This window comes from Drosophila virilis, unplaced genomic scaffold (genome assembly GCF_030788295.1).
Source record: "Drosophila virilis strain 15010-1051.87 unplaced genomic scaffold, Dvir_AGI_RSII-ME tig00001758, whole genome shotgun sequence".
Lineage (NCBI taxonomy): Eukaryota > Metazoa > Arthropoda > Insecta > Diptera > Drosophilidae > Drosophila > Drosophila virilis.
This window is the reverse complement of record NW_027212858.1, coordinates 361,812-375,448: the sequence shown is the minus strand read 5'-3', so window position 1 is coordinate 375,448 and position 13,637 is coordinate 361,812. Positions and strand designations below refer to the sequence as shown.

The 13,637-nt window shown below is 39.3% G+C and overlaps 1 protein-coding gene across 1 annotated transcript in view; it reads left to right on the top strand.

The window, feature by feature from the left end:
* Stim (stromal interaction molecule) overlaps positions 1-6,978 on the top strand; it is a 44,422-nt gene extending 37,444 nt beyond the window's left edge. The window contains exon 5 of the mRNA XM_070211021.1: positions 6,872-6,978. Within this exon, the coding sequence (XP_070067122.1) occupies positions 6,872-6,963 (92 nt within the window). The 3' untranslated portion in view covers positions 6,964-6,978. The remainder of the gene's footprint in view (positions 1-6,871) is intronic.
* The last annotated feature ends 6,659 nt before the right edge of the window (positions 6,979-13,637 follow it).

The following is a 13,637-nucleotide window of genomic DNA, read 5'->3' as shown; positions in this document are numbered from 1 at the left end:
TTCGCATTTGTGAATTTCGAGCTCTAGACACACACACATATACACATTCACAAATGTGAGCTGTGTTCGAAATTCACAAATGCCAAAAACTTTAAATTTGGTCAAATTTGTATCGGGAGGCAGGCAGGCAGGCAGGCAACCAACACGCACACAAACGCATTAATGCTTCCATCCACATGCCAGCGATCAGGTACCCTTACCCCTACAACCAGCATGGAAAATAACAATTTTGCACATGAACAGGGCAAACCCTTTAATAATTTCACGCAACTGCTTACTTGAAAGAGTGTGCGTCAATTTTTGGTCTTTTCTTAAATTCTTCGACAAGCCGACGATGAATTACCTTTGCAGAAATACGACTTAGATATTTTTGTATTTTAAACAAAATAGGTCCCTACAGTAAACAGAAAATAAATATAAATATTTTGTTTAGGTCAATTAATTGTGTATTAAATAAAATTTGATCAAATTCTTCTCATTATGCCTGACTGGACGTAGAAATACATGATAGAGCATTTAAATGTGAGTGCCTATTGCTACCACAGGCACAAAAGACACACAATTGAAGAAATAACCTCTGGCTCGCGACAAACGCCGCGATCGACTTGTGCGCACATCCACACAACACAAACGTATGAATGTTTGTAGATCTCGGGGTTTTGTGGGAAGCTATGCAGGGAGAAAGAGATGGATGCAAGTGCGCGAAGCAATGAGTGAGAGCGAGGCACATGCATACACATATATGTTTTAGGGCTGTAAGGATTTAAAAATGGCGTACATACATATATTAAGAAAACGCATCAGCCGTGTCGTTGTGCGCTGAGCGAGATGCGGCTTCATACTGAACGTTCGGCTTTTGAGGCCGGCGTTCGGCTGACACTCTCAGCAGTCTCAGCAGTGTCTGGGCACACTAAAATGGTCGCAGCTACCATTGGGGTCGCCTCGATTCGATTTTTCTTGTTTCGATTAAAAGTGCCATTTGGTATGTCTATACACTGTATGGTTAGTGCTTATACCCATTTTTAATGGGTTCAGGGTATAATGATTGGATGACAAGTTCCCACTTCCAGGACTTGATCCTTATCAAGCATTTGTATATATGGATGACTTGATAGTTATAAGTTGTTCCGAAAAACACTTGGTTAAAAACCCAACAAATGTTTTTAATGTGTCGAAAGCACAATATTATACATCCAAAGAAATGCTTACTTTTTAATGTACGATGTGACTTTGCTAAGTAGCAAGTGTACTGACAAACGTATCTAACAAGATTACGACAAGTACGATGTCATTGAGATATACCCATTTCCGACACAAATGGCGCTAGAAGATTTTTTGCATTTTCCAATTATTAGAGACGGACAGCTGAAAGATAATAAATTCAGTTATCATTGCTATAATACCCTGATTTTAGTTAAGAATTTTGCATTACAACTGTAAGTAATCGCACGGAGCAGTTCTTACATAAGAAAACAATGGTACCACCAGAGACAATACAAACACTAAGATGAGTATCATACATTTGCATGCGACGCAAAATTTCAAGCTTGGCTGCACGATTTCGCAAGACTTTCCAGCCGACTGGCTGTTCGAATGCCGAAGTCGCGGCTTGCTGATGCTGACTCGAGCAACGAAGTTAACCAGCCTACCTCCAGCAAAGCTGGTCGATGGTACTTTGCGTCGCTTCGTTTTCGAAGTACATTAAGCGAACTTACGATCGATGCTTTATCCATGAAATGCATGCTTTATTTAAATGATATATTACTCTAAATACGAACGATTAATTTTACAGGAAATTTTAAGAATTCCATAATTTTTATACAAGGCGCTTCTTGTGCAATAAATATGTTAAGAAAATAGCACACATACATTGATTTCACTTTTGTTTTTGAACAGTGTATGCTTGACCAAAGTTCGTGTCTCAGCCAATGGCGTGCAAGCACCTTCGGTTGTGTGCGTGAATTATGCATGCATACTTAAAATATGTACATAAGTGTTCTTATTCACTGCTCTGGCTTTAGCTGGCAAGCAATTAATATTGTTACATATCTAGCGCTAATCATAATCTATCGCAAATTTGACATATGAATGCATGTTTTGTACTGAGGTTGGCTTTATAGAAAAAAACTATTTTAAAATTTATGGGGTCGGAAATGCTTCCGGCTGCCTTATATACCCTTTTTACCCATTTTTAATACGTACAAAAACCGTTAGTCAGTTTATCTAAAGTCATGAAATATGTAATTACTTTTGTTAATAATACATAATTCCATTATTATTTTTAAAAGATGATGTATATAAATAACTGGTTACATGGCGCTCCGTTTGGCCACTATCCAAACAAAATATAGACTGGACATGAGTACAGGAAAGTAGGCACAAAAAGTATCGGTGGCATCTGGTCCAAATTCGCGAGTAAGGGAGTAAGCTATAAATATGATGTATTTTTGAACCGTTTACTCTACAGGAAGGTGCTTGGCGCACTCTCTTCCATATGATTTGTGCGATAGAACGGCAACGCTGTTAACTTTTATCTCGCTCGCACTTACTCTCAGCTCTCAATTTCTCTCTTTATGTTTAGGGATCGTTTAAATGTGTGTGTGTATGTTGTCGACAAGCAAAACTGCGCACAAATTCAATTTTTCTTAAATGCTGAGGCATATCTACCCCTTTGAAGGCACGAGTAATATGAAATAGAGAAAGGGTTTGCCACGTCGATGTGAAATTTTTGCATTTTAGCTCGTTATCGTTGGTAAGGGTACCCAAGCGTTGCCATGTGTGCATTTAAAATATTTTGGACTCGCTGTTCACACATACTTGCATATTTTGTATATAAATAGAAGCATTTATGCGCTTGTGTGCCTATTACTTGCCTGCCTGCCTTTCCCCGATGCAAATTTTGCAAGATTTTGGAATTTCTGATTTTCGACCTCTACACACAGACACACACATACAAATGTCTGTGAACGGACAGATCATGGGCGCAAAAGAAAATATCATTATTGTCACGCATCTGACGCGCGCCCTTCTTTTTACGCGATTATATATTGATAGTTTTAATAATTTTGGTGATCAGTCACTTGACGTACATTTGCAGATGCAGGTGCTTGCCAAAAGTTGACCCTTTCGGCCCAACGGGCCAACATTCATTCATCAAAATCATAAAAAAGAAGGGCGTGCGTCAGGCGAGCCAGCAATCGAATATTGTAAAAAGTGGAAAGGTCGCCAAAACCATCAATAAATATCAACGGAAGGCACGCCGTATGCATAGCAGCCAACATGAGCTACGCAAAAATCAAAGCTAAATATAAGGATTTCAAAAAAAAAAAAAAACAATTAAAAAATTCCAGCTAACATTGTACCCTGAAGACGGTTTGCCGATCTGCAACCGAAATATATCGGAAACAAAACTTAAATAAAATTATTTTAATGTTTGTTTTTACAAGCCCGGACCTCGAGCCAGCCAACGAATATTGTACCATAGAATATTTGCGTAATCTGAAAAATCCATTGCATTTAAATTTTGGTGACTCTTGCTCTTAATACTTACCAAAATTGCTCAAAAAACAGGATGTCGATATCGATTTTTATCGATTGCTTTAAACAGATAAAGTTATCGATTGCTTGGAAACGGAGTAAGTTATCGATTATCGGAAACAAACTCGATCTGCGCAGGCACTAGGAGGACCTATATCTAAAATATCAGGTCTCTAGCTCTTATAGGTTCTGAGATCCTTGCGTTTATACATACGGACAGACGGACAGACTGACAGACAGACGGACATGGCTAGATCGACTCGGCTATTGATGCTGATCAAGAATATATACACTTACTGGGGACGGAGATGCTTCCTTCTGCCTGTTACATACATTTGCATTTTGCGCAAATACAATATGCCCTTATACCCATTTTTAATGGGTTTAGGGTAAAATAAGACTATCTACCTGATTAATAGTTTAGAATGGAAGACTTTATACGAAGAAGAGAAAACTCCGAGAAGAATACTCTCTAATGCTTGTTGTAGAGTCGACAGCAAGTCATGCGGTCAGTTGCGAGTTCGAACCCTGCCAAGGGAACTTTTTTATACCCTGGAGCCATTAAAAATGTAATGGGTCTAATTTTTTCTTTTAACGTGCTTAATACGTCAACTGTCTGTGTTAAATGCAAATCTTTTAATTTTGTTGCATTGTCACATAAAAGTTGACGGCTGATATTGTAGGAATCTACAAGAATTTTAACGTGTTTTATTTATTAAACTCCTCACGTTGTTCCTTAAGAATGGTAACGATTTGGGTCCTATCCATATATAGACTTTTTTATTTATCTGTGCAATCACATAATAATAATGTTATTGTATGCAACAAAGTGCCGCATACTATATATTTGGATACAGGGTATCCATTTCGGGAATATACACACTAGCAACTACTTCCAATGAAGTTAATGATCTAGGTGTCATCCTTGATCACAAACTTAAATTTGACTTCCATGTTAAAACCGTGGTCAATAAGGCCAGAATGATTATGGGTTTCCTCAAGCGATGGTCGAATGAGTTTGACGATCCGTATAGACAAAAACAATTCATGTATCTATGGTACGACCTATCATGTATCTGGTCACCACAATATGCTATCCAACAGGACAAAATTAAATCTGTTCAGAAACCATTCTTGTTGTTTGCCCTTCGTAGCTTATATTGGAATCCTCGTGTGCGCTTACCGTCATACTCCAGCAGTCCTTTAATGATTATCCATCATGGTTAACCGTAGAATTATGCTGTGTGCAATATATATTCATAAATTAATTACTGTTGAATTCGACTCTTCTGTGTTGAATAGCCAATTCAATTTATTTATCCCTACTAGACTAACATGTAGTTTTGTACCCTATCGATTCAATTTAAATAACTATGTTTTGCTTGAACCGTTCTGGGTAATAGCACTAACCAAACAACATATAGACTGGACATGAGTACCGGAAAGCAGTCACAAAATGTATCGGAGGCATCTGGTCTAAACTCGCGAGTAAGGAAGTAAGATATACATATGATGTATTTTTGAACCGCTTACTCTACAGGAAAGTGCTTGGCGCACTCTCTTCCATATGATTTGTGCGATAGAACGGCAACGCTGTTAGCTTTTATCTCGCTCGCACTTACTCTCAGCTCTCAATGCTCTCTCTATGTTTAGGGATCGTTTCAATGTGTGTGTTTGTGTATTTGTCCGACGAGCAAAACTGCGCACATTTGTGCGCACAATGATTTTGATGAATGAATGTTGACCCCTTATTCCCGGCAGCAGCTCGTTGGGTCGAATGGGTCAACTTTTGACAAACACCTGCATATGGAGGTCAAGTGACTGATCACCAAAATTATTAAAACCATAAATACATATATAATCGCTCCTTTTTTTTAATGTGGTATATTTTAATATGTTAAAGATTTTTATTTTTACTCAAATTTCATTCATCAAAATCATTAAAAAGAAGGGCGCGCGTCAGACGCGTGCCAATAATGTATTTTCTTTTGCGCCCATGATCAGCCCGTTCACAGACATTTGTATGTGTGTGTCTATGTGTAGAGGTCCAAAATCAGAAATCCTAAAATCTTGTTAAATTTGCATCGGGGACAGGCAGGCAGACAAGCAACAGGCACACAAGCGCATAAATGCTTATATTCATATACAAAGTATGCAAGTATGTGTGAATAGCGAGTCCAATATATTTTAAATGCACACATGGCAACGCTTGGGTACCCTTACCAACGAAAGCGAGCTTAAATGCAAGAATTTCGCATCGCCGTGGCAAACCCTTTCTCTATTTCATATTAGCCGTGCCTTCAAAAGGGTAGAAATGCCTCAGCATTTGGGAAAAATGGAATTTGTGCGCAGTTTTGCTCGTCGGACAAATACACACACACACACATTGAAACGATCCCTAAATATAGAGAGAGCATTGAGAGCTGAGAGTAAGTGCGAGCGAGATAAGAGTTAACAGCGTTGCCGTTCTATCGCACAAATCATATGGAAGAGAGTGCGCCAAGCACTTTCCTGTAGAGTAAGCGGTTTAAAAATACATCATATATATATCTTACTCCCTTACTCGCGAATTTGGACCAGATGCCTCCGATACTTTTTGTGACAACGCTGTTTGTATGTGATGTCCAGTCTATATGTTGTTTGGTTAGTGGTAATAGCTATAACAAGTAAGAGGTTCTAATCGGGAGCTCCCGACCAGGGAATACTCGGAACTTTCTTCTTCCAACATCAAATGCATATATATATTCTATTTTAGAAGCTATATGTCAAGTTTGGTAACTCTAGCTCTTATTATTTACCAAAATTGGCCTAAAACTGAATATCGATATCGATTTTTATCGATTGCTTGAAAACGGAGTAAGTTATCGATTATCGGAAACTCGATCTGCGCAGGCACTAGGAGCACGTACATCTCAAATTTCAAGTCTCTAGCTCTTATAGCTTCTGAGATCTTTGCGTTCATACATACGGTCGGTCGGACGGACGGAAGGACGGACATGGGTAGATCAAATCGGTTAATGATGCTGATCAAGAATATATATACTTTATGGGGTTGGAAATACTTCCTTCTGCCTGTTACATACATTTGCATTTCGCACAAATACAATATACCCTTATACCCATTTTTAATGGGCTCAGGGTATAAAAAAACTTTTCGCTATATAGCCTCATACATCTTTGACTAATTTGAAGTAAGTCTTGTTAAGTTTCCTCTCCAATATATAACTAGCTGAAGCTGGTGATCTGGTAAACAATAAAATAGGGTAGAAATATAATAGGGTAAAAAAAAGAAAAAAAAAAATTGAAAATATCTCCCATAAATTTGGACTAACAGCGCGGATCACATGCAGCACAGATGACTTGGATGATGATTCAGTACAAGGTAAGATGCATTTTGAGAACTTTTCAGCGCTTGCCACTGAGTGAAAAAATATACCTTGCGGACCCAATATTTGATTGACCAACAAACATATTTTTAATTTCACCTAATTACTTTTGAAAATTGTCTGTTATATGCATATGAAATACAATTCGTCACTCGACTATTATTCGTAACATTTTATTATAAAATTTTATTATGAAATCAAGGCTGCAAACCGGTAGTTGGGAGACATACATCATTCGGGAGATTTTTATGCTTTAAAACATATAGGTATGTGATTCTATATGAATTCAGAAAATATGAAACTTCGTTAACCAATAACTCATTGATTCGGGATCGGAAGCGACGATCATCTCGGAACGAGTTTTCAATGTTTTTAAGCTTCCTTTCCATCCAGTCCGAACAGATGTGACCAGCCTAAGTCAAGCATTCTCAGCCAACTCTCAGAAGTTTTATCACTTCACGATTGGCTCCCCTACTAAACCGAGGATCCAAATTGAAATCTCTGCTTTCGTTTGGTTGGCAATTTGCAGTTGCCTCCATTTCCACACAGCATTCTGAGGGACCTACTAAATATTCAGTTGACTGATCCCTCACTCCACACGAGCTCGCAGATTGACATGCTGCTAGCAGCAGACATTATCCCGCCAATCCTCTTTGTCGGCACACAATCCAACATATGCGGTTCGCTTTTGGGCAAGAAGACCATTTTAGGCAGGGTCTTGACTGGCTCAGTAGTTAAGTCGAATGCCGCGAGAATTTCTTCGTTTTTCACAAGGATTTCAGTCAGCCACGAACTATATTTAGACGATCTTCTCACAAAGTTCTCGGAGGGGGAAGATCTGCCAGCCAAACTAGCAAAAGAGTCAGGCTTCATATGCGAAAGTAACTTGACGTGCACCACCAAAAGCGATAAGACTGGCAGATACATAGTTACGTTGCCTTTCAAAAATCCTGATCACATCCACTTGCGACATCAAGGTCCATCGCATCTATTTGGACTTACAGCGCGGATCACATGCAGCAGTACAAGGTAAGATGCATTTTGAGAATTTTTCAGTGCTTTCCACGGAGTAACTGTTGCGTTTGACGGAAAAGACAGCAATGGAAAAATCTACCTTGCGGACAAACATCTTTTTAATTTTACCTAATTACTATTGAAAATTATCTGTTATATGCATATGAAATACAGTTCGTCAATCAACTATTATTCGTAACATTTTATTATGTAATTTGATTATGAAATCAAGGCTGCAAACCGGTAGTTGAGAGACATACAGCATTCTGAAGATTCTTATGCTTAAAAATATATATGTATGGGATTCTATATGAATTTAGAAAATATTAAACTTCGTTAACCAATAAATTTGTTTATCCCACAATCTCCTTCATGGTTTGCAGCTTGTTCATATCGCAAAGAATGCTGCATTGCATAATGACCGCTACCCTGTAGTTTTATGGCTACTTCCAGGCTCATTTATGTAGCCTAAGAAAACTCGCTGAGTCGCCAATTTTGTAGTTAAAGCTAGTCGAAATAAACCAGTGGAGCGTATAAACGTATAATTGTGATTGTTATCATCAAGATAAGTTTCAAACCCTCTCACAATTGTGGAGCATCAAGGAATATCACCCTCTGATATTTTCATGGTCCTTCGAGCCGGATCGCCTATCTACAAAAAGAATTTCTGGATTTCAAGCCCCGGAGTTACCAGCTTGAGCTCGGTGGTCAATTTTTTCTTTTCCACACTACATAGGCCAGAGATAAATACTGCTTCAGTATAAGAGGTTCAAGTCGGGAGCTCCCGACTAGAGGATACCCTGAACCCTCTTCTTCCAACATCAAACGCATATATATATTCTATTTTAAAAGCTATATGTCAAGTTTGGTGACGCAAGTTCTTATTATTTACCAAAATTGCCCAAAACACAGGATATCGATATCGATTTTTATCGATTGCTTGGAAACGGAGTAAGTTATCGATTATCGGAAACAAACTCGATCTGCGCGGGCACTAGGAGCACCTTCATCTAAATTTCAAGTCTCTAGCTCTTATTGGTTCTGAGATCCTTGCGTTCAATCATACGGAGAAACGGACGGACGAAAAAAATTCTTACAAAGTGAACATTAAGTCGCGGTCACACCAACAGTGCCGCGCAGTGGACATAACAAAAATAAAATAATAAAAATAATAAGCTAATCACCAATAATAATAACAGTGACAGTGAGTTAACAAATGCAGTTGCGCGGTGAACACTACAACAAGAAACAATAAGCTGCAGTTACAGTGAATCAGCGATCATAATCTCGTGATTCACAAAAGTGCGCTCAAGCGAGTGCGATTTACATATATTTTTTACACCGAAGCCGCTGGAGCTTTTCGGGCAGCGGAGACTGCGGCGAAGGGAGCGACTACGAATAACAAGTGCGTGACTGCGGCGTTGGACCCGCAAACGTGGCTGGTGTAGTGACTAAAATAAATCATAAAAATAAGTAAGTGGGCACTTTAGCCAAATCTGTTATTAAATCTGATCGAATTAAAAAAAAAAAAAAAAAAACAAAAAAAAAAAAACAAAAGAAACAAAAAGAGGAGAAATCTTGCATGCGTTATATTTTGCAACAAATTATCTGCTAGAATAAGAACAAAAGTTTTTGAGAATTCGATTTTACAGCAGTTAACAAAGTTTGTAAAAAAAAAAAAAATTACTTTGTGTTACTTTTTATGCCACTCTAAAAAGTGTGCTGCAACGGCACATACTTTCTTGCTTATACGCTTCTCGTGGTTCAGAGCTGAGGCGTAATTTGACCCATCTTTCGACTTTCTGTTTTGTTTTTGCATACACTAGACCGCGCGTGCATTTATTTGTTTTTGCTTTTAATACCCATTAACTCGTCTTTTTGTAAGTATAGGACCCCCCGCAAGAGCTCTAGCGACTAGGATTCTGGCTGTGACAACCGCATCAGAGTCCCAGATTCACAATTTGCCCCTACAGTCCCCCCAACTTCGAACAAAATGGATCCAGAGCAGCTTAGAGAGATAATTCAAACGGCCATAAGCAATGCCCTAACAGAACAAGCTAATGCAAAATTATCTGAACAAATGGCAGCAGCAAACGTTGCTGCCCCACAAGTAGTAGCGTATGCTGCTATTGAGATTAGAAATGACATTCGCTGCGCAAGGGCAACATTTTTTCTTTTATCGGACCTGTCAACTTTCGATGGAATAATAGGCGTCGACCTGTTAACACAGGCAGGGACATCGCTTTGCTTAGCGTCAGGTCAGCTTAAATGGGGTTAAGAAATTGAACAAATTTCTTTTCACACATGCACTAATGTCAATTTCACAATTTCAACGAATATTGCTCTGATGCACCTCCTTTAGTAAAGAACAAATTCCTGAAACTGCTGAAAGACTGGAAAAGGGCCTTTGCAGACCCCAATGAGGCCCTACCATACAATAAGTCGGTGGTGGCCACCATAAGAACAATAAATGAGGAACTCATTTATGCAAAGCTTTACCCATTTCCTTTGCGGACAGCTGACTTCGTGAATAAAGAGATTCAAAACCTGCTGAAAAATGGCATTATACAGAAATCAGTATCTCCCTACAATAATCCTATTTGGGTTGTGGATAAAAAAAGGTACAGATGAGTAATCGAAACATGCAATTAGTCATGGACTTTCGCAAACTTAACGAGAGAAAGATACCCGATAAATATCCTATGCCAAATGTCTCAATGATATTGGGAAACTTGGGAAAATCTAAATTTTTTTCGACGTTGGACCTCAAGTCTGGCTAACATCAAATCATGCTCGCAGAACGCGATCGTGAGGAAACTTCCTTCTCAGTAAATGGGGGGAAGTATGAGTTTCGAAGACTCCCGTTCGGTCTGAAATATGCAACCAGCATCTTTCAGAGGACCATATCTTGCGAGAGCAGATCGGCAAATTTTGCGATGTCTACGTGGATGACCTGATTATCTTCTCTAAAGATGAAGAGTCACATGTCAAACACGTAGAAGAGCTTATCCTGAAGAGCTTATATGAAGCAAATATGAGGGTGTCAGTAGAAAAATCACGCTTCTTTAAGAGAAGTGTGAGCTTCCTTGGGTTTATAGTCACTTGCAACGGCGCAACAACAGACCCAGAAAAGGTGAAAGAATTACGGGACTTCCCAGAGCCGAAAACGGTATTCGAAGTCAGGTCATTTCTGGGTCTCGCAGGTTATTATAGATGTTTCATAAAAGACTTCGCAGCAATAGCAAGGCCTATTTCGGAAATTCTAAAAGGGGAAAATGGAACAGTCAGTAGGCATAGATCGCGGAACATTCAGGTGCAGTTCTCCGAAACGCAACAACGTGCGTTTCAAAAGCTATGCGATATTTTGGCATCAGAAGATGCCATGCTGATGTATCCTGACTATTAAAAGCATTCGATTTAACAACCGATGCTTCGGCCTAGAGGAGGAGTAGAGGGAGCTGGTGGCTGTTATATGGGCGCTTGCCAAGTTGCGACATTATCTGTATATTTAGGTCAAGGACATAAACATTTTCACTGATCACCAGCCGTTAACCTTCGCAGTATCGGAGTCAAACCCTAATGCGAAGATTAAATGATGGAAAGCGCGCATCGATGAGTCGAATGCGCGGGTTTTCTACAAACCTGGCAAAGAAAACCTGGTTCAGACGCTTTGTCCAGACAACAACTCAATGTTGTAGAAGGACAATAAATCGAGTCTTGTGCGGCAACGATCCACTGTGAAGTTTCTTTGACTCACACCATTGAAACAACAGATAAGCCTCTGAATTGCTTTAAAAATCAGATAGTATTGGAGGAGGCGCGCTTTCCTTTGAAGCGCAGTTTTATACTGTTTGGGAACAACAGGCGATACTCGATCAGCTTTACATGCAAGGCGTCTTTATTAGATGAGCTGGGAGACATAATCATACCAAGAGGTGTAAACGTTTTTCACTGCGACTTGCACACTCTCGCAATGATACAAGACGAAGTGGTTCGAAAATTTCCATCTACGAAATTCTGGCACTGCAAGAATCGTGTGGTTGACATATTCGGGGTTGGGGAAAGAAGAGAAATCCTCACAGCTGAGCACAATAGGGCACACAGGTCTGCTCAAGAGAACTTGAAACAGGTTCTCTCCAACCACTACTTCCCGAAAATGACCAAACTAACGAACGAAATTGTGCAAAACTGCAAAACGTGCGCTAATGCCATATACGATAGACAAAGTAGAAAACAAGAGTTGGGTGAAACACCAATCCCGTCGCATGTTGGAGAGATGCTACACATATTCTCGACCGACAAAAAATTTTTTCTTACTTGCATCGACAAGTTTTCAAATTTCGCTGTCGTACAGCCTATCTCTTCAAGGACCATTAAGGACCTGAAGCGAGAATTTCTTCAACTCATGAACTTTTTTCCAAAAGCGAAATCGATATACTGTGACAATGAACCAGCATTGAATTCACAGACGATTTCAATCATGCTGTACAATAATTTTGGAGTGAGTATGTCAAACGCGGGAACCCTTCATAGTGTGTCGAATGGACAAGTAGAGCGCTTTCATAGCACGTTGTTAGAGCTTGCCAGATGTTTAAAAATCGACAAGAACATAAGCGACACCGTTGAGGTCATTTTTCATCTGCTGAGTACAATAAGTCAGTCCACTCGGTCATTAATAAAAGACCAGTTGACGTTGTTCAAGCACATCCGGATGAGCCTCAACAAGAAATACAACGCAAAGTCAAAGATGCACAGATCGCGCTCAGAACTAAAGAGACCGCTTACAGGCAGAATAGAGTCTTTGAGGTCGGTGAAATTGTTTTAGTCAAGTTCATCTGAAGGCTTGGAAATAAACGCACGCCATTGTGCGAGGAAAGAACTGTACAAGCGGACCTGGGGACCACGGTCCTTATTAATGCGAGGATGGTCCACAAAGATAATTTGAAATAATTTCAGCAAACAAGTCCTTTCATAAATTTTTTGTTCTTCTTTAATAAGCCACTTGGCGCAATTCTTATTTGGTGTTTCATTACATTTTATATTAAGTCGCTTTTTGGTGGTGGGATATGGCTTCACAAACTAAAAATAGCTAAAAACGAAAACTTTACTCCACAGGCTTGGATTTGTCCTTCTCTTCTTCCTGTCCTTGACTTTGGCACGCATCACGGACTACTCTCAGTCCAAATACATCCCCATTGTTAATGGCCTTTTCCTAGTGTGGGAAGAATACGCCTACGTTAAACATTCAGCGAATCTCTCAGAATATATGCGTGTGGTAGAAGAAATGGTAAAATTTAGTGAAATGTTGCCACAGTCGCATATGAAAAAGTTTCTGAGCGTGGATGCAGATCACCTCCGAGATTTACTAGAGGCGTTGGGCGCGCACCACAGAGTGGCCAGGAGCTAAGACTTCTTAGGTTCCATGTTGAAGGTTGAGGCAGGCACACCGGATGCCGGCGATTTAGAAAAAACTCGGTTCATTGAGGCACAATTAATTAATTTAAACAATAAGCAAATATAAATTTACACGAGAATCCAATTACAAATTAATCAACTTACTTCTACAGTCAATCAAATTCTCAAAACAACTAAAGACACTCAAGCCGATACTGGCCATTTATATGAGACATTGCTACCCAGAAATCGAATGTTAATGATGGAGTTGCAAAATCTAATGCTGGCAATAACTCTTGCAAAGGT